This window comes from Oncorhynchus tshawytscha, linkage group LG02 (genome assembly GCF_018296145.1).
Source record: "Oncorhynchus tshawytscha isolate Ot180627B linkage group LG02, Otsh_v2.0, whole genome shotgun sequence".
Classification (NCBI taxonomy): Eukaryota; Metazoa; Chordata; class Actinopteri; order Salmoniformes; family Salmonidae; genus Oncorhynchus; species Oncorhynchus tshawytscha.
This window is the reverse complement of record NC_056430.1, coordinates 39,776,948-39,797,465: the sequence shown is the minus strand read 5'-3', so window position 1 is coordinate 39,797,465 and position 20,518 is coordinate 39,776,948. Positions and strand designations below refer to the sequence as shown.

The 20,518-nt window shown below is 39.9% G+C and overlaps 1 protein-coding gene across 2 annotated transcripts; it reads left to right on the top strand.

The window, feature by feature from the left end:
* Positions 1-6,564: 6,564 nt before the first annotated feature.
* Positions 6,565-14,252, top strand: LOC112215575 (golgin subfamily A member 7). Of its 2 annotated transcripts, none has more exons than XM_024374707.2 (6): positions 6,565-6,886; positions 7,236-7,361; positions 8,616-8,768; positions 9,257-9,394; positions 9,529-9,588; positions 9,909-14,252. In XM_024374707.2, the coding sequence occupies exons 1-5, from the start codon at positions 6,878-6,880 to the stop codon at positions 9,574-9,576; spliced, it is 474 nt and encodes a 157-aa protein (XP_024230475.1). In that variant the 5' UTR covers positions 6,565-6,877; the 3' UTR covers positions 9,577-9,588; positions 9,909-14,252. The 2 variants fall into 2 exon arrangements, with proteins under 2 accessions (XP_024230475.1, XP_024230486.1); XM_024374718.2 differs by having other exon boundaries at positions 6,580-6,886; positions 9,257-9,358.
* The last annotated feature ends 6,266 nt before the right edge of the window (positions 14,253-20,518 follow it).

The window sequence follows — 20,518 nt, the reverse complement described above, 5'->3', positions numbered from 1 at the left end:
CTGTGACTTTGTGCATGACAAAAGTGAGAGTGAAATACAACTATTTATTACGTTTGATAAACGCCAACGGGCAACAGTGTTTATAAATTGCAACTCGAAAAAGATAATCGCGTCGAGTGTGAACATGCGTTCAAATGCGCGTGCACGAAATGAAACTTGCACTTTCCAGCAGCAACCTCTGTGGGGACCAGTCCAGACGATATATGGGTGTGATGGCACTCCCCATTGGCGCACATCATTTTAAAACAAGACAATGATTATCAAGTCTCTCAGTCAAGGTTTAGTTACAACTCTGGACTAATGCAAGATGGAAAGCAATGGATTAACACTGACTATTGATTTATATGTTGAATTTAAAATGTTGATTAGCTGGGCATACTGGGCAATATGGATGTCCAGCTCTCAGTAAATAATAACCATCAAGTATTCAGCCAAGCCATAGTATAAATAGTATTTTATATTTTAAAATGTATAAAATAAAATCTGGGGGAGCCAGTCTGAATGGGCTAGATGCAGTTGATAAAATTAATAATAGTATTGTTATCTATAATTTACAGGTGCTATGCTTAAGTTTGTCAGTAGAGGAGATCATCAGCCAATACAAGCACAGACTCAGTTGATCCACATCCAGCCTCAGCAAATACTAACACAGACCCAGTACTGGCAGTTTCAGCAAGTATTAACACAGACCCAGTACAGCCGTCTTCAGCAAGTACTAACACAGACCCAGTACAACCGTCTTCAGCAAGTACTAACACAGACCCAGTACTGGCAGCTTCAGCAAATACTAGCACAGACCCATTACAGCTGTCTTCAGCAAGTACTAACACAGACCCAGTAAAACCGTCTTCAGCAAGTACTAACACAGACCCAGTACAACCGTCTTCAGCAAGTACAAACACAGACCCAGGTGAAGTACAGGCAGCCGCAGCCAGTATTAGCACAACCAGAGGTGTACAGCCAGCATCAGATACAAGCAGCGCAGGCCCTAATAGAACAGTTGCTGCTCCACCAAATGACCCAGCAGATTGGCCCCCAGTCTTCTTTTCAGCTGGCACACAAAGATGGAGTGTTTTAAAGAAACACGTGAACATAACTGTGAAGTCATGGAGTGACACAAGATGGGAGTGTATGCTCCAAAGTGTTCATATAATCAGGTATCAGGCTTCTGAGGTTCGGGAGGCATAACTGGAAGCCAGACAGACAATCAACGATCCTGTGGCCAATGTGGAGGCACAAGCATTTGCAGAGGAAGTTGAGTCCTACCGCTTCTTGATTTGCTGTGTCGTATGGTGTGAGATACTGACAATGACAGACAAGATGAACAAGCACCTCCAATCCACCCCAATGCAGTTGGATATCGCAGTGAATTTAATCTCAAATGCAAAGGCCTCCCTTACTAAATACCGGGAAACTGGATTCTCTGAGGCCCAGACAACAGCCAAAAGCATTTGTGAAGAAATGAATGTGGAGGCTGTTCTGATAGAGAAGAGCCTGAGAAACAGCAAGAGGCATTTCAGCTATGAGACTTCTGACGAACCAGTGACTGATGCACCGAAAAACCTTGAAGTCAACTACTTCAACATTGTGGTTGACTCTGCTGTGACATCCATGGATGAGAGATTTGAAACACTCAACTCTGTGAAAACCAAATATGGAGTGCTGCTGACCTTCAGCACTGCCTCTCAGATGTCCAGTGAATCTTTAAAGGCTCACTGCATGGAAGCTGAAAACACTCTAACCTTCAGAGATGACTGTGACCTCAGTGGAATGGATCTGGGACACGAGATTCAGACTTGACCAGATCTGCCATCAGATAAAATGACATCCTTTGAGCTGCTTTCCTTTCTCTGTGAGAAAACCTGGAGGAACTCTAGTCTAACCTTTGGACGGCCCTAAGAATTGCAGTCACCCTACCAGTAACAGTAGCATCGGCAGAGAGGAGCTTTTCAAAATGAAAGCTCATCAAAAGCTACCGGAGGTCTTCCATGTCACAGGAACGTAGGAGTGGTCTGGCACTCATGAGCATAAATCATGATGTGGGGAAACACATGTCCTATGATGACATCATTGATGATTTTGCCTCAATAAAGTGCAGAAGAGGAATATTTTAATGGTAAGATTTTAATTCAAACATTCAAATGTTTACACACTTAGTAACATTTAAGATTGTATGGCAGAAGTGCATTTGTGTAAATGACTGCTTAACTATGTGACATACTTTCTCAACTTCTTCCAGACAGTCCAGATGGACTGCTGCTGAAAATGCCCAGGCTGTAGAGGGAACCAAAGTTAATCACACAGCTGTATAGGTTTTATTTGACTATTTTGAGACATATAGCTGCATCCATAGCCTACAGGGTTGTTTACATTGTATAGACAAAGCTAATTGTATAATATTGTGAGGACTGGAATAATTACCAGGCAGCAGAGCCAAAGCTCAGTGTTATATTTTATTATTTTCTACATTTGATATTTTCTACAATTTCTTATTTATGTTAATGTTAATATTAACTTATCTTAAGATTCTATAGAAAATCTTATATTCAATAAATATTTTAGGTTTATACCTCGTTCGGTATAGGTCTACTTATTCTTAGACCAACAGATGGAGAAAACTGTTTTAAAGGAGGGAGGATTGTAGTGGGAGCACTGGGGTGTCAGGTGTGACTATGTGGCAAATGGTTTACATGGCTCAGGGGTCAGGTAGGAGGGCCCGTTAGCATAATTTTGCTTAGGGCCCCAGAGAGGTCAGGTCCGGCTCTGCTTTTACTGAGGCGTGGCTTCCACCTGGCCACTCTACTATAAAGGCCTGATTGGTGGAGTGCTGCAGAGATAGTTGTCCTTCTGGAAGGTTCTCACATCTCCACAGAGCTCTGTCAGAGTGACCATCATGTTCTTGGTCACCTTCCTGACCAAGGTCCTTCTCCCCCAATTGTTCAGTTTGGCCGGGCGGCCAACTCTTGGAAGAGTCTTGGTGGCTGACCACTGTGTTCTTGATGGACACCACTGTGTTCTTGGGGACCTTCAATGCTGCAGACATTTGTTGGTATGCATCCCCAGATCTGTGCCTCAACACAATCCTGTCTTGGAGCTCTATGGACAATTCCTTCGACCTTGGTTTTTTCTCTGACGTGCACTGTCAACTGTGGGATCTTATACAGACAGGTGTGCCTTTCCAAATCATGTCCAATCAATTGAATTTACCAGAGGTGGACTGCAATCAAGTTGTAGAAACATCTCAAGGATAATCAATGGAAACAGGATGCACCTGAGCTCAATTTTGAGTCTCATAGCAAAGGGTCTATAAAATAAGGTATTTCTGTTATTTATTTTTAATAAATGTGTAAAAAATTCTATAAACCTGTTTATTGGTTTGTCATTATGGTGCATTGTGTATAGATTTCTGAGAATGTTTATTTATGTAATACATTTTAGATTAAGGCTGTAACGTAACAAAATGTGGAAAACGTCAAGGGGTCTGAATACTTTCCGAAGGCACTGTACTTTCTACCATTCTACTTCAACAAACCACCTCCCTTTTTTCAGCAATTTTTAACTGATTCAAGATCACGTACACTTCAACTATGACAGACAAAATTAGAATTTTCTTTCTCCAGAAAATCACATTGTAGGATTTTTTATGAATTTATTTGCAAATTATGGTGGAAAATAAGTATTTGGTCAATTACAAAAGTTTATCTCAATACTTTGTTGGAAATGACAGAGGTCAAATGTTTTCTGGAAGTCATTTTGTCTGTCATAGTTGAAGTGTACCTATGATGAAAATTACAGGCCTCTCTCATCTTTTTAAGTGGGAGAACTTGCACAATTGGTGGCTGACTAAATACTTTTTTGCCCCACTGTACATATGAGATGAGTAATGCAAGATATGTAAATAAAATTAAAGTGCCATTATTAAACTGTCTAGTGTTCCATTTATTAAAGTAGCCAATGATTTCAAGTCTGTACGTAGGCAGCAGCCTCTCTGTGCTAGTGATGGCTGTTTAACAGTCTGATGGCCTTGAGATAGAAGCTGTTTTTCAGTCTTTCGGTCCCAGCTTTGATGAACCTGTACTGACCTCGCCTTCTGGATGATAGCGAGGTGAACAGGCAGTGGCTTAGATGGTTGTTGTCCTTGATTACCAGTTTGGCCTTCCTGTGACATCGGGTACTGTAGATGTCCTGGAGGGCAGGTAGTTTGCCCCCGGTGATGCGTTGTGCAGACCGCACCACCCTCTGGAGAGCCCTGGGGTTGTGGGCGCTGCAGTTTCCGTGTGTACAATGAGTGAGAGGTTAGTTTCCTGACATCACACTCCGAGAGCGCTCACCTCCTCCCTGTAGGCTGTCTCGTCATTGTTGGTAATCAAGCCTACTACTGTTGTATCGTCTGTAAACTTGATGATTGAGTTGGATGTGCATGGCCAAGCAGTCATGGGTGAACAGGGAGTACAGGAGGGGGCTGAGCACACACCCTTGAGGGGCCCCAGTGTTGAGGATCAGTGAAGTGGAGATGTTGTTTTCTACCTTCACCACCTGGGGGCGGCCCGTCGGGAAGTCCAGGACCCAATTGCACAGTGCGGGGTTGAGACCCAGGCCCTCAAGCTTAATGATGAGTTTGGAGGGTACTATGGTGTTGAATGCTGAGCTATAGTCAATGAACAGCATTCTTACATAGGTATTCATCTTGTTCAGATGGGATAGGGCAGTGTGCAGTGTGATGGTGATTGCATTGTCTGTGGACCTATTGGGGTGGTAAGCAAATTGAAGTGGGTCTAGGGTGACAGGTAAGGTAGAGGTGATATGATCCTTAACTAGCCTCTCAAAGCACTTCATGATGACGGAAGAGAGTGCTACTGGGCGATAGTCATTTAGTTCAGTTACCTTTGCATTCTTGGGTACAGGAACAATGGTGGCCATCTTGAAGCATGTGGGGACAGCAGACAGGGATAGGGAGAGATTGAATATGTCCATAAACACACCATGTGTGTATAGTGCATATGTTATCGTGTGTGTGTGTATGCATATGTCTGTGCCTATGTTTGTGTTGCTTTACAGTCCATGCTGTTACATTGAACCCCCCTTTTGTACACTGCTGCTACTCGCTGTTTATTATCTATGCATAGTCACTTCACCCCTACCTACATGTACAAATTACCTTCAACTAACCTGTACCCCCACACACTGACTCGGTACCGGTACCCCCTGTATATAGCTTTGTTATTCTTATTGTGTTACTTTTTATTCTTATTTTTTTACTTTAGTCTATTTGGTAAATATTTTCTTAACTCTTCTTGAACTGCACTGTTGGTTAAGGGCTTGTAAGTAAGCATTTCACGGTAAGGTCTACACTTGTTGTATTCGGCGCATGTGACAAAGTTGGATTTGATTTTGATTTGTTCCAGGTTGTGTATTATTTACTGTTTTTAAAAATAAATTGTTAGTGCTTGCATCAGTTACTTGATGTGGAATAGAGTTCCATGTAGTCGTGGCTCTATGTAATACCGTGCGCCTCTCATAGTCTGTTCTGGACTTGGGGACTGTGAAGAGACCTCTGGTGGCATGTCTTGTGGGGTATGCATGGGTGTCTGAGCTGTGTGCCAGTAGTTCTAACAGACAGCTCGGTGCATTCAACATGTCAATATCTCTCACAAATACAAGTATTGATGAAGTTAATCTCTCCTCCACTTTGAGCCAGGAGAGATTGACATGCATAATATTCATGTATACTCTCTGTGCTGCCCTGTTCTGCTGCCCTGTTCTGAGCCAATTGCAATTTTCCTAAGTCCCTCTTGGTGGCACCTGACTACACAACTGAACAATAGTCAGGTGTGACAAAACTAGGACCTGTATAACATGCCTTGTTGATAGTGCTGTTTAGAAGGTAGAGTAGGGATTTATTATGGACAGACCTCACCATATTAGCTACTGTTGTATCAATATGTTTTTCTCCTGAGTAGAATGGACCACCCTTTTACTGTAACACAACAGTACAAGCAATTATGTACTGTTCAATAAATGTACACAAATTAAAAAACATGGTTGACCATTTAGGCTTGGAAAAATAAACAAAAAACGTACAGAAATATTTTCAATAATTATTTGTATTTATTTTACCTTTATTTAACTAGGCAAGTCAGTTAAGAACAAATTCTTATTTTCAATGACGGCCTAGGAACAGTGGGTTAACTGCCTGGTGGCAGAACGACATTTGTTCCTTGTCAGCTCGGGGGGTTGACTTTCCGTTTACTAGACCAACGCTCTAACCACTAGGCTACCCTGCCGCCCCAGGCCTATGATAAGTAGTATCAAATATATCGATAAGTTATGCAAATTACTTATCATTTTCGCCCTAGTTATTATTTTAGAAAGTATATAGGAAAGGACTCTAATTCTAAAAGATTCCAAAATTCCGTGACCAGGAAGTGCGTAGTTATTCTTGCCCGCTTCACAGTGGTGTCATGCAGCTTTCAAAACAACTGGAACCTTTGACAAATACAGATCAAATCATGACGTCAGTGTTCTTCAGGTCGGAGTTTATGCCGCGTTCAAACCAACTGGGAGTTCGGAACTCGGTCCCAGAAATCTCAGACTTCCGAGCTTTCAAAACAACAGAACTCGGAAGAATTTTATTTTATTTGAATGGTTATCGAACTCGGAATTCCAACTCGAACTCGGGCCTTTCCGAACTGAAGATAACTGACGTCATGATTTTACCTCGTATTTTTTCGAGTTCCCAGTCGTTTTGCACGCAGCACTAGAAAGAAGCACTAGTTCCGGAGTTGGAATTCCGAGCTCGTTTTTCCTCGAGATCCCAGTTGGTTTGAACGCGGCAGTAGTGAGCTAGCTGGAGGAAGGAACACTCACTCAGTCCACTATGGCGGAGGTAAATTGCGTTCACATTTGTGTTTTAACTGTGTGTATTGAGACATTTACAACTATATTATAAGCCGTGTCTGACCAAATTAGATATCACCATTTGGTGGCTGCCTGTGCTGTGGTGCTTGGTCTACTAGCCTAGCAAACTAGGTACGTTAGCTAACGTTAGTTAGCTCTCTGCCTGTCCAGGGCCCGGTTTCCAAAAAACATCTTAAGGCCCATAACGTTAGTCTGTCTGAAGCAGAGATATGTAACGTTAGCTAACTAGCTTTTCCCATTAACCCAATAACTAGAATTCTGATCGATTCAAGTGATCCCATGAGATGTTTTTTCAATTCATGTTTTACCCCACCCAGACGCACAGCTTACAGGAGCTGCAGCAACAAGCAGCCGTCGCCTCCAAAGTGTATGTCCAGAGGGACTACAACTCGGGTAAAATCTGCAAGTTCCAGACCAAGTTCCCCTCAGAGCTGGAGTCCAGGGTATGATAACGCACCAGTGCTGAGCGATTTGTGCTTTTTTTTAAAGGTCGTTTCGGTTCGATTATATACAAATAATCACGGTTTTTGATTCTTCTTCTTTTTTTAACATTAAATGCACTAAACATTGTGGGTTGAATGCTGGAACACAGAATAAAACAATTCATAAGTCACATGATGGTATAGATGGCCCATTACTGCTTATCACCTATTAACCATTTATTCACAACTTTAATAAAATATTTCAGTTTTGTATATTACATTTATTTTAGAGCTGATGCCTATACTGTCTGACTATTTTATAAATACTAGATAGTTCATCCATATATCTAATGTTAGCTAAATGTAGTAATTCATTAATTGGCTACATTTCTTTAAATGGACAATTCTGAACTGTCCAGTGTAAGTTTTCAATGGACACAATATCTGTTAGCAAAGGTGTCGGCTAGAGATGGCGTGCAGGAGCTTTGCGTGATGTCTACTTTGATGCTAAGTAGCATTTTCAAATCTGAGAGTAAGTAGAGACAAATATATTGATTAATGTCACCTTGTCCAAGTGAGATTTACATGGTTATCAAAACGTCACGCCAGGGTAAGCCTACACGAAACACAGCCCTTATTTGAAGTGTTTCAAAAATACCCTATGGTGGGGGAAAATGAATGGGGGGGGGACGACGACGAGTGGAAACCATTTCCATATTTGACCACTAGGTTTTATGGGTATTATGACACCTCCACTCTTTTTATCACCTCACAATTGCACATCCTTCTCTCTTCGTAGCAGGCTTAAAACAAACAGACCAGTCAAGTAGATGCACAATGGATTATTGGCCACATTTTATGCACTAAACTATAAAATATTTCTGTTGGAAACAGCAACTCCCTACTACATTGCACAGTTCAGGCTGGATCTGATTTATCTCTAGAGAAACTGTGTGATGTGCGCATTAAACTCAATGGAAAAACAAATGGAATTCAAATAATTGAACCGATGCCGGTCAATTAGTTGTTTTAAAAAATTAAAAAATACCTGAAATTCCGGTTAATCGCTCAGCACTTTATTAACATACATGCACACAGAGGTACTTAGAAATGAATTGGTTTCTTTAAGATTGTGTACAATGTTCACCCTTATTAGCACCTGAATTAGGCCCAATGTATGGATACAACTAGCTACTCACCTGTTTCCTTTTCAAAGGTGTGAATTTGGCCATGCAGACCTTTTTACTGAGGGGTTGGTGGGCATTATTTTTTCAGGTTGATAAGCAGCAGTTTGAGGAGACGATGCAGACACTTAACAACCTTTACGCCGAGGCTGAGAAAATTGGTGGCAAGTCTTACCTGGAGGGCTGCTTGGCCTGCATGACCGCCTATACAATCTTCCTCTGTATGGAGACCCACTATGAGAAAGTAGGTCCCTAAGTCTTTTACTTTATTGACTTTATTGTCCCTTTGGGGAAATTTTGTTGCAGTATCATGTACACGTTTAAATATAAAACAAATTGACAGTACAACTTTCATAAGTTACATACCAATAAAAAGAGACTAGCCTGCTGGCCTTACTGGGTTTGATAGGAATATTAGCACAAGCTATTTAGGAGCGATATCACACCTGGCGCAAATGTATTGTCTAGTTCAGTTTTTTCCTGCTGAGGGAAAAACAGAACTAGACAATATGTAGGACAAGGGTTGGTATAATTTTCCAAATAAAAGCAATCTGGGTCCCAAATGTCACCCTATGGGTCCTGGTCAAAAGTATTGCACTTTTTAGGGAAACGGGTGTCATTTGGGACGTAACCAATGTTGAATGACACGTGGACCAGTGGCCATATTGGATGTAGTCTTTTTATGAGGCCAAGCCATGAATGGGTGAAAGGGCTTACTTTCTTTGTCTCTAGGTGTTGAAGAAAATCGCTAGGTTCGTCAAGGAGCAGAATGAGAAGATCTACGCTCCTCTGGGACTCCTGCTGACAGACCCAATAGAGAGAGGTCTCAGGGTTGTATCCATTACTGTCTTGGAGGCTCACACAAACAGGGTACATCCCAAATTGCACTAGTCTGATCAAAAGTAGGGTATAGGATGCCATTTGGGACACACTCAGACCTTTCATGTCTACCCTTCTTTAATGTCCTGCTGGATCCTAGTTTCCTTAACTAACCCTCTCACCAGGTTGAAATCACCATTTTTGAGGACAGAAGTATTGGCTCTGGAAGATGAACCACACCAAAGGTGAGTGTTTTCAGGGAAATCATTCACCTAATTGAAATGAGCTTTCTTCTCAACCTGCACTCTTATCTGGGGATATCAATGGAAAAATGTACTAAGTTTCACAGCAACCTCACTAAAGTTTCTAAATAATTAGAAAGAATGGAAGAATATTGACTTGTAGATGCTGTCAAATGATATGCCTTGATTCCTTGTGGTTAAGGAGCAGCAATTATAAGAAATGTTATTTCACGTTCACAGCTCTTGGCCTACAGCTATAAGCTATCAAGACTACCTTCATATTATTCTTAATTTGACATTTGTTTGTTTTTGCTCTCATGCAGGATGGCCTATTTGACCTGGTGCATCTCAATTATTTCACCACACCCATCAATAATTCCTTCTGGATGTAGATGGATGTCTTTCTGGATGTAGATAATTGTTTTTATTTATTTCACAAAAGGGATGGGCTATGTGTGCTAGTAACCTATAACCCGCTGAAACAAACACTCCCTGTTTTTACATGTTTATTGAGATTATTAATTTGAACATGTGAAAATGTCTTATTCTAGTTAACCAATACCACACCTTTATTATGAATGGTGCCGTTTTCTTTTGTATTGCCATTTTAAACTCTTACTCATTAAAGGTGCATTGTGTAATATCTCCAAATACAAATTGCCTTTAAAGGTGTAGTTCACCCACAGTTTTTAAACCTGTGTTTAATATACCCTCTTTGGTTCACCAAAATTACAACATTAGCAAGATGGTTCCTTAACTTGACAGTTGTCTACGGGCCAGGAGAAACTGTAATCCACGACGATACATATTTTTCTACTAAGCTGCTGACACCAACTGGGTGATTCTCATGAAACTGGCACTTGACAACAAGAAATAAACACATTTTCCACCACAATTCCTCTAAGAATAGGATCTTTAGTTATCTATTTCAGAATTATTGTTATGTTTATTTATCAGATATTATGCATTTCCACAACTACCAATGCAAACACTTTCATTACCGTAATAGTTTTCAAAGTCCCCAAAAAGTAAGACAAACCAATTTCTATATATTTTTTTAACATTGCTCACCTAATGAAAAGGCCTGAGTTAAACACTGAAAACAAATATATTTCAAATTAAATTATTCATGTGTTTTGTAATTTTTCATAACTGCAACATACAACCTTTTCTGAATCTTGTTTTTTTGGTGATAATTACTTGTTTTTATGTATCCAAAGATAAAGAACAAAAGGCACACTATCAAATTAAGCCAACATTACAAGTATACATTTGACTTTTTGTAATATTTCCTAAATATTGGTTTATTACGGTAATGATAAGTTGGATCCGGCGATGAGAATACATGGTTTGGTAATGAGTGTTGCATAGTTTGCAGTTTAAAAACTGTACTGAGCTCTGTTAGATTCATCATCAAAATGTGTCATTTGTCAATCCCAAATTATTTGGGTAATATGAAAATCACTGGTCTTAATACAATTGACTAAAATACCTTAATTTAGCATAAGTACTGTAATTACGTGCATATATTTTCGAAAGTGGACTTAAGCATAAAAAGGTGACACTTTCTGCAGGTAATATTGGTGTATTAGGATGTGGATATGTGTGGTTCTAAGGTATTTTAGATGGGTTTGTAAATTGAATGGCATTTTATGGGCAAATGGCATAGCATGATGTGCCAAAAAAGTATCTGTGGGATATTTACAAAAAAGAGAGGTAAAACAAGTACACATGTCAAAAAGTGACAGGGCTGCTCTTTGTTGAAACAAACTCCAGATTGTGGCTTTAGGTAAATTAAATGGAGTTTACACCCATAATTATTTGATCCTACTTAATCGAATAACTGATGTTTTACCAAAAATCTATACAATAGGTGTAAGCTGTAGTCCTAGTAAATAATTTGTTACCACCACAACACACCCATCAACTATACATTTAAATGAGGTTATTATCGTTACCGAAATTAAGGTTCTCATTAACGAAAGACATAAGTGATGCGGTAATGAGAGGCACTTAGCTCAGTCTGCTGTCTCCTATTGCTTGCAAATGGACCACATCACTAAAGCCCATTCATGCCTCCATGCTGGTAAGGTGATGGTTCTCCAAGTTTTTTGTTTTTCCCAATTTTAGCATTTCTCTCATTTTGGTAATGAGGTCGTCAAGTGTCGTAAAGGGGAGAATAAGATCCTCATTCTGAAGACATAAATAAAGATTAAATTAACTTTAAGGACTACTTCTCTAGATGAAGCATCATGGGTGAATAAAACTTTATAAAAAATGAATATAGGAGTTTTTACAGCCATTTGAAAAAGTGTTACGGTAATGAGAAACATGTCCACAGACACTCTTTTTATGTAATAAATATAGTTTAATGTAAACTTCCAACTAGTACAGAATTTTTATGATTTATCCTCAAACTGCAGAAACATAGTGTTTATTCAAATAAGTTAGGTTTTTCTAGTAATAGTAGTACCATTTTATAAAATTACCCAATTTTAATCCGGATGCATTTTGGTAATGATAATTTGGGGTGAAAATGTAAGGCACTATGCCATAAACTAAGCATCTTAGTCTTAAGAATGATTGTTGCAGATGCATCATGGTTTTATAACTCAATTTGTTACTGCTATGGTTAAAAGTTGTTTCGTGAGAATCACCCAACTGCTAACTTGAGCATTAATGACCAAAAACAATGAGAGGGGAATGGGGCATTGCTAGCGCGTTCCAACTTGTGGATTTTTGTTCTTGGAGGCTGCAAACTTAAGACAGTAACAACATTTCAATGCTGATAAGTTTCTGGTTTATGATTTGTTATTTCAGGTATTACTAAATTGTACTCCTCACAAATCAACAAAGTTCATGCTAAAATGTGACATACTGTACCTTTTATTCAGCCTCCTGTCATTTTGTATGCAAATGTTCATGAAGAGAACTAAGAGTTGGTGTGGGTGCACTTTTGGCCACCTTAGCGGGCTATTCAATATGAACTTGTTTCGTATGCAACATGTTGTGTGGGTCTGCATAGTATTATGAAGATGTCTGTTCTGTAGTGACGGTTAACCACAGTGTTTTAAGCACACAGGTTACCTGTTATTGCCAATATGAATCAGGTTTTCACATTGGCTAGTTTAATTTATGAATTTGTAAGAAAAGGTAAAAAATCACTTACCTAGATCTGACCTCAATATTGTCACTGCTTAGCTTGACTTAATGTGAATTGACAGGAATTGGGACTCCAACCCTGACTGTGGTTTAGCATAATTATGAAGAGTTTTTAGACTACCCCATATCCTTGATGTTGTCCAATTATGTGTAAATAATTATTGACCACAACACAAAATCACCACAGAAACCTTAAGCATGCTTTGACTCTCAATGGTGTATACGACTGCCTGTTAATTCCTAATTATTGTATTGTTTGTTCTTGTTCTTATTATATGTACTGTATCGATTAATAAACTATTTTCTTGAAAAATCTAAAAAGCCATACTCAATTAAATATAGCATGCATCAAATTGCATACAGTTTTGTTTTTACTAGATCACCTGTGATGGTAGCTAGCTAGACAAAAATGGCAAATGAGTCCTTACCATTTTTAATAGCAGTTAACAATATTCTGCAGTCAATGGCGTAATCGTTCATTAGCAATATAATAAAATGCCGTTTATGGCTGCATTCTGCGCCTGCTCATAAGGGGACGCATTTACACAGATGGAACCAGCAATAATTATTTGGAAGGGGCTGGCTACTTTTTCTGTTCTTTAAGCGTTGGCTGCCTATGCTTGGTAATGTTGTTTGTGTCTGTTGTGTTCATAGGTTGTAATGCTTTTCAATTCTTTCAACCCCAAAAAATAGCTTGGTAACTTAGTAGTGATGGGAAAACAAAACTTCCTGAAGAATTGAGCATGTCTAGTCAATTGTGTCAAACAGAGCCCCACAGTGGAGGTGTCATAATACCCATAAAACTGCTAAATGTTTCCAATAATTTTTCCCATAGGGAATTTTAGAAATATGTAAAATAAGGGATGTGTTTGGTGTAGGCATACCCTGGCTTGATGGTTTGATAACCGTGTACATTTCTCTCAGACAAGGTGACTTGAAACTACATGTATGATATTTTGTTGTAATGTTTACCCCATTTCCCTCCCCCCGAATTTTGTGATTACGATATTGCCTCATCACTGCAACTCCCGGATGGGCTCGGGGGAGGCGAAGGTCGAGTCATGCGTCCTCCGAAACACCAATGTGTCGGAGGAAACACCGTTCAACTGACGACCGAAGTCGGCCGGCAGGCGCCCGGCCTGCCATGAGTCACTAGAGCATAATGAGCCAAGTAAATCCCCCCCAAATTTGATGTCATTGTATGTGAAATTGTCAATATTAATATTCTTTGAAATTAATAAATCATGTAACTCCTCCCAGAAAGTGGTAATATGATCACAGGAAAATAAAACATGTTCAGTAGTTTCAATGTCATTCCCACAAAATGTTGTCATTACGCTCTACATTGAATTTCAATCTTAAAAATGTATTTGACGGATAAATAAAATTTAGAATTTTTAAATGGTTCTCTTTGGCCTTGGGTAATATAGAGAAAGACAAATATTTGTATTATTTTTTTGTTCTTATTGTCTTGGTTACAGATACATTAAAAACAATTGACAGTTCCTTTAACTGTTCTGGGAATAATTATTTGGGAATAACTTGTCTGATGTATATTGTTACACTTCTTACACTTCCTGCAAACAACAGCCATTTATGTATAAAGACTCATCTGAATATAATAACATCCCTTTCATCAGCAGTACAAGACTAGAAGGAATAGCATTTATGACTAAAATATTGCTTGGGGCGATAAGGACAGTAATGTTTTATCTTAAACATTATAGCTGAGGATATTACAACTTTCATCTAAAAGATTCGGTCTTTTACAGATATTTTTGTTCATCCATTCTTACAACTCTTAGCTCCCGACTGGCGCAGCGGTCTAAGGCACTGCATCTCAGTGCTAGAGGCATCACTACAGACCCTAGTTCGATAACGGGCCGTATCACAACCGGCCATGATCGGGAGTCCCACAGGGGGGTACACAATTGGCCCAGCGTCGTCCGGGATAGGGGAGGTTTTGGCCGGGGTAGGCCGTCATTGTAAAATAATAATTTGTTCCTAACTGACTTGCCTAGCTAAATAAAATAAAAAAGAAAGACTATGGTCTTGTTACGGTACTGAATACATGTGGAGTGAAGTTGTGTTTATATGTGGATTTCCTATATAATAACACTTTTTGGTGAAGTGCAGAAAGTTTCACAGGTAATTTGTTAATATTAAAGTCTAAGCAAGAAATCTATTCCAATCTTTTTAAAGATGGAAGCAGGGACACAGGCCATCCATATCACAGAGAAAATGTATTGATTGATTTAACCTTTTATTTAACTATACGGACTACCAAAAGGCCTCCAGTGGGGATGGGGGCTGGGATTAAAAATAAAAAATCTATTATAAATATAGGACAAAACACACATCACAAAAACATCACAAAAAGAGACGACACTACATAAAGAGAGACCTAAGACAACAACATAGCAAGGCAGCAACACATGACAACATGGTAGCAGCACAAAACATGGTACAAACATGATTGGGCAAAGTCAACAGCACAAAGGGCAAGAAGGTAGAGACAACAATACATCACGCAAAGCAGCCACAACTGTCAGTAAGAGTGTCCATGATTGAGTCTTTGAATGAAGAGATTAAGATAAACTGTCCAGTTTGAGTGTTTGTTGCAGCTCGTTCCAGTCGCTAGCTGCAGCGAACTGAAAAGACGATCGACCCAGTGATGTGCGCTTTCGGGACCTTTAACAGAATGTGACTAGCAGAACGGGTGTTGTATGTGAAGGATGATGGCTACAGTAGATATCTCAGATAGGGGGGAGTGGGGCCTAAGAGGTCCTCAAAATACTAACCATTTTAGTCTCAACATACCATTCATACATTCTAAATCAATTACATTCAAGCCCCCATCATTGTAAGGTCTTAAAACATCACCCTTATGTAGTGAACCTTGTTCTTCCTAATATAATTGACGTTGGTTTGGTTTATCATTTTTATAAACTGAGCGGACAGCTAGTGATAAAGCTGGGTAAATTATCCTAGACAAACTTTACATTTTTGCCTGTAAAATTCTTCCAAATATAGATCATCTTTGAAGCCAAATGTTAATAACTTTGGCTTTCAATAAATTGTTTTCAAGATATTATGTAATTAAATGAATGGATGGTCACTCACATGTATTCATATTTTGCCTCAAACCTGAGAAGAGATTAACTAAATTGATAGCTAAAGGGATCAGGTGGTTATTTGACAAAACAAAGCTTTGGACATCATTGATCACGTGCTTCTGATAAACTGACACAAGCATTGGCACACTACTTCGAAGTAAACTGTTTAGCGATTTTGACGCATTTCTCAGGGCTCCGGTATCAAATGTAACATCACTATTACTTAGCCATATTTTCAACCGACAAACTAAGGTCAGAATAAAATGTTTGATTAGAATCCATAGATCAGCATTGCATAATTGTAACGGCTTAATTGAACAATTTGTGTTCAGCATTTGCTAGCTAACGTTTGCAACTGGCATTAGAATTTAGCTAGCTAACCTAAGCAATTAGACACTGTACTGTACTGGACAAAGCCTCCTGTGTGATATAGCTAACTTATACTGAACAAAAACATAAACGCAACATGTAAAGTGTTGGACTCATGTTTCATGAGCTGAAATAAAATATCCCGAAATTGTCCATATGCACAAAAAAGCTTATTTTCTATCCAATTTAGTGCACACATTTGTTTACATCCTGTTAGTGAACATTTCTCATTTGCCAAGATAATCCATCCACCTGACAGGTGTGGCATATCAAGAAGCTGATTAAACAGCATGATCAATACACAGGTGCACCTTGTGCTGGGGACAATAAAAGGCCACTCTAAAATGTGAAGTTTTGTCACACAACACAATGCCAAAGTTTAGAGGCAGTATGCAGTTGATGAGCTGACTGCAGGAATGTCCACCAGAGCTGTTGCCAGAGAATTTAATGTTAATTTCTCTACCATAAGCCACCTCCAATGTCATTTTAAAGAATATGGCTAGTATGTCCAACCAGCCTCACAACTGCAGAACACGTGTAACTACGCTAGCCCTGGACCTCCACATCTGGCTTCTTCACCTGAGGTATCATCTGAGACCAGCCACCCAGAAAGCTGATGAAACTGAGGAGTTTTTCTGTCTGTAATAAAGCCCATTTGTGGGGGGAAAAAGTCATTCTGACTGGGTGGGCCTGGCTCCCCCTGCCCAGTCATGTGAAATACATTCATTAGGCCCTAATCTATGGATTTCAATTGACTGATTTCCTAATATGAACTGTAACTCAATACAATTGTTGTGTTGTATATTTTTGTTCAGTATTGTTAGGTATTTTTTAAATGTACAGCGACAGAATTCAGAACATGAGCCGTTCTTACAGTATTCTCCCTGTACACTAAGTCAGAACTATAGGATAAGTAACTGGGCCATATAAGCAGACAATATTGTAAGACTTACAATATTCGATGATTACATTTCTCTAAGGCTACATGTGCACGTGCACCACCAAGTCAGAACGGTAGGTGAAATTAAGAGGGGTAAATGGACCAAATTCTTAGGGTAAGGCACATGGGCTACTAACATCTTACTACACAACATACACTTAGTATTACTTTCTGAGCTACAGTATACATATCTCCCTGGCATATTACATCATTTATGCAGCAGCATACAATACATTTTTGGACTCACCTTGAGCTGTGCTCACTTCCTTCCAAACCACTCATTGTTGAATTTGCAATTTCCAACTTGTTGTGTAATGTTTATGTCCAATGGCCGATGAGCACCAATACGTTTTATCTATAATTTCTCTTCATTATTTCTCTTCACGTGACAAGGATTAAAAGGGATTTGACAGTAGATTGCTGACTTGATTCACGATGATGACTGCTAGCTAAGATTTTGAAAGTATGATGTTGACACGATCAGTCCAATCAAAGCTACTGTACATATAACGTGATTTGACGTCATTTTATCTGTGGCCAATGACCTTGAGGCTTCTTGGATGGGCACTTCTAATGTATCTCTATGTCAGCACCCAAAGGGCTCGAATTTTCAAGGTCTCCCCTTAGATTTTGCGGTGATGTAGTTTCCCCATGAGTGACAGAACACTGAGCCAATCACGGTGCAACGCTCCATATTTTCTGCTGGCTTGCCCCACCACCACAGAAAGCACCGAGCTGGGCTGAAACACCTGCATTTTGGAGGTGCATTACTCAAGAAAACAAAAAACAGACCATGTTTGAATGCGGCTTTATTAACTCAATTTTATATATATAAAAAATTGAGTTAATAAAGCCGCATTCAAATATATATATATACATTGTTTGCAAACTGATACGTGACACGTATTGATGACAAAATAACATGCAAAACAGACAAGACCCCCCCCCATTATTATTATTTTTGTATTGTTTTTATTTTTTTGCAAAAACATGTGGGGCTCTAAACCCCACCTGCCCTGAATGACGGGTCGCCACTGCTCTTGCAGGTGTCTAGATCTTTGTTTTGTTCGCGCTGTATGACTCGTTATATACTTCTACAGGTGGCGGTGAAACTAGTTCCCACGAAGACGCAAGGAAATGTGCAGCAGCTAAGATGACAAGGCGCGGTACAAAACATGGATTTTCAATCTTAATGTGTTTTCTCTGGTGTTTGTAGAACCACCTGCAACTGGACACGGACATTTATAAGAACTGTTTTCCAGAATCGAGAACTAAGAGAGTATCGCCAGTACCAGGTTAGTTGAACATTTATGGCAACATTTTTATATAGGCAAACCGGTAACTTCCAGTAATGGACACCAACATTTTATTGGTTGTATTACATTATCTGGCGTGCAAACCGTTGCAAGTCACCCACCATATACTGAACAAGGTTTGATTTGAGAATTCAATACCTGATTCACAAAACCACCGAGAAGCACCCTAACCTCGCTACCTTCTGGGTGGGTGGGTGGGCGAGGGCTGGAGCTGCAGGGTAGTCATCTGCTACTCTCGCCACAGGTAGCGCACACACAACAAGGTCTTACATTCATGTCTCCCTTGTAAAATAAGTCTTCTGACCTTCAATGGGACTTCCTGGATAAACAACTGTCAAATACAAATTCATATGATGTATTATCAGGTCACACTGTAAATTAAAATGATCCAAGCCTGGCTGCCAAAGTAGTTCTAAAGTAACCCCATGGGCATCTTAATGTGAATTATTGCCCATTATTTTCACAACGTTACATGATGACTTTAGTATGGTGTGTGGGGGACAACAGCTTATATGAGGAGGCTCCCAGAGAGATATGGGGATGCAGAGCAGCAAAATGCCCCCCCCCCGCCCAGATCCAACCCCCCGGCCCGGAAGAGCGGAGGTAACACCAAACGCCCCGATAAGGCCATCTACATCCCCAAGGCAGCCAGGGACAGGCAGCGGGACAGCGGGGGTACCCTCCACATACCACCAGCAGGGGTGGACCTCGACCTGCCCCTGCCCCCTCTCAGCTGCACCTCCTCGGGCTACACCTCACCCTCAGAGTCCTGCTGCTCCTGCCCCTGCTCCTCAGACACCACAAAGGGAACGCCATCAGAAACGCCTTCCAACTCCAACCAGGACAGTGTGCCCTCTATTACCTCTAGCGCTGGGCAGGAGGACGATTTTATTCGCTTCTCAGCAGAAGAGCCCTGGCCCTGGCCCCCTGCCTGGGACCAGACTGTCTGGCCGTAACCCTGGAGGACCAGACTGAGAAAGAGGAGGAAGAAGTAGCAGAAGAAGTACTGACAGAGGTGGAGTCTGTGTGCAGTAGCAACGTGGCCCCCCACCAACACCATGCCTCGCATACAACACCAGCCAAGGGTGCTGCTCGTGACACTGCTGATTTTAGCCAAAAGGTACAGTAACTAGGTTTCCATCCAATTAGCGACTGATTTTCATTGTAATATTCTAAAATCGGCATTAAAATAATTTTCTCACCAGAGTTTCTATCAAATTGACTTGTTGCGGATAAAAAGCTGTGTGTGATGATGTAGTGCACATAAAAATAACTTTTGTGGGTAAATTACCATGTACAGAATATTAAAAAAGACCAGTTAAATGGGTTTACATCACATTTTCAACTGTACTTATGGTTATGTCTGAAAAAAAGTTTGCGTTATATTGCAAATGTGCCCACTCTGGTCTTGGCTCGTCCGCTCTAGCCAACAGCTCTCAGATACAGTGCGGGTAGACAACCTACATGCTGAGATTATTTTGGATAAGGGAGAGAATTTTTTTAAATTGTCCAACGGCAGCCAAGCATCAATGAAAATGTCACTAGAATAAGACTCTCAATATTTATTGGAAAAGAGCAAGCTCATCACTGTGCACTTTCATCACCCTGTGAAGTTCATTATAATTTATTTATTCTGTAGTCTAGTAAACTGCTTGCTTTCCCAAGGTGAATAAAGGGGTTTCACCTGCCATTTCTCGCAATAATAATTTTACCAACACAAAAATATCCCACATTTTCTAGGGAATTTTGTGTTGTCAACATTTGGAAAGTTTAAATTTGCTGTTTCCACCAGGCCTGTCGTGACATTTATCTGACATGTAGTTTACTCACATAAAAAGGTTGGATGGAAACCTGTTTAGTGTCATGAGCTTCTGACAAATTCCATGACAATAGAGTGGGGGAGGGGTGATCTATCATTTCTGTTCTTCAAATGACTAGAATATTGTTTTTTCTAAATCTGTATGAAAATGGAACACAAATTACCATGACATTTTAGATTGTCCTCAAGTTAAATACATCAACTTTGGAGG

Bases quoted from the DNA above. Each gene is read 5' to 3' on its own strand.
- LOC112215575 (XM_024374707.2), top strand. The intron at 7,362-8,615 runs GTATGATAACGC...TTATTTTTTCAG, and splicing joins CCTCAGAGCTGGAGTCCAGG to GTTGATAAGCAGCAGTTTGA. The intron at 9,395-9,528 runs GTACATCCCAAA...CCCTCTCACCAG, and splicing joins TGGAGGCTCACACAAACAGG to GTTGAAATCACCATTTTTGA.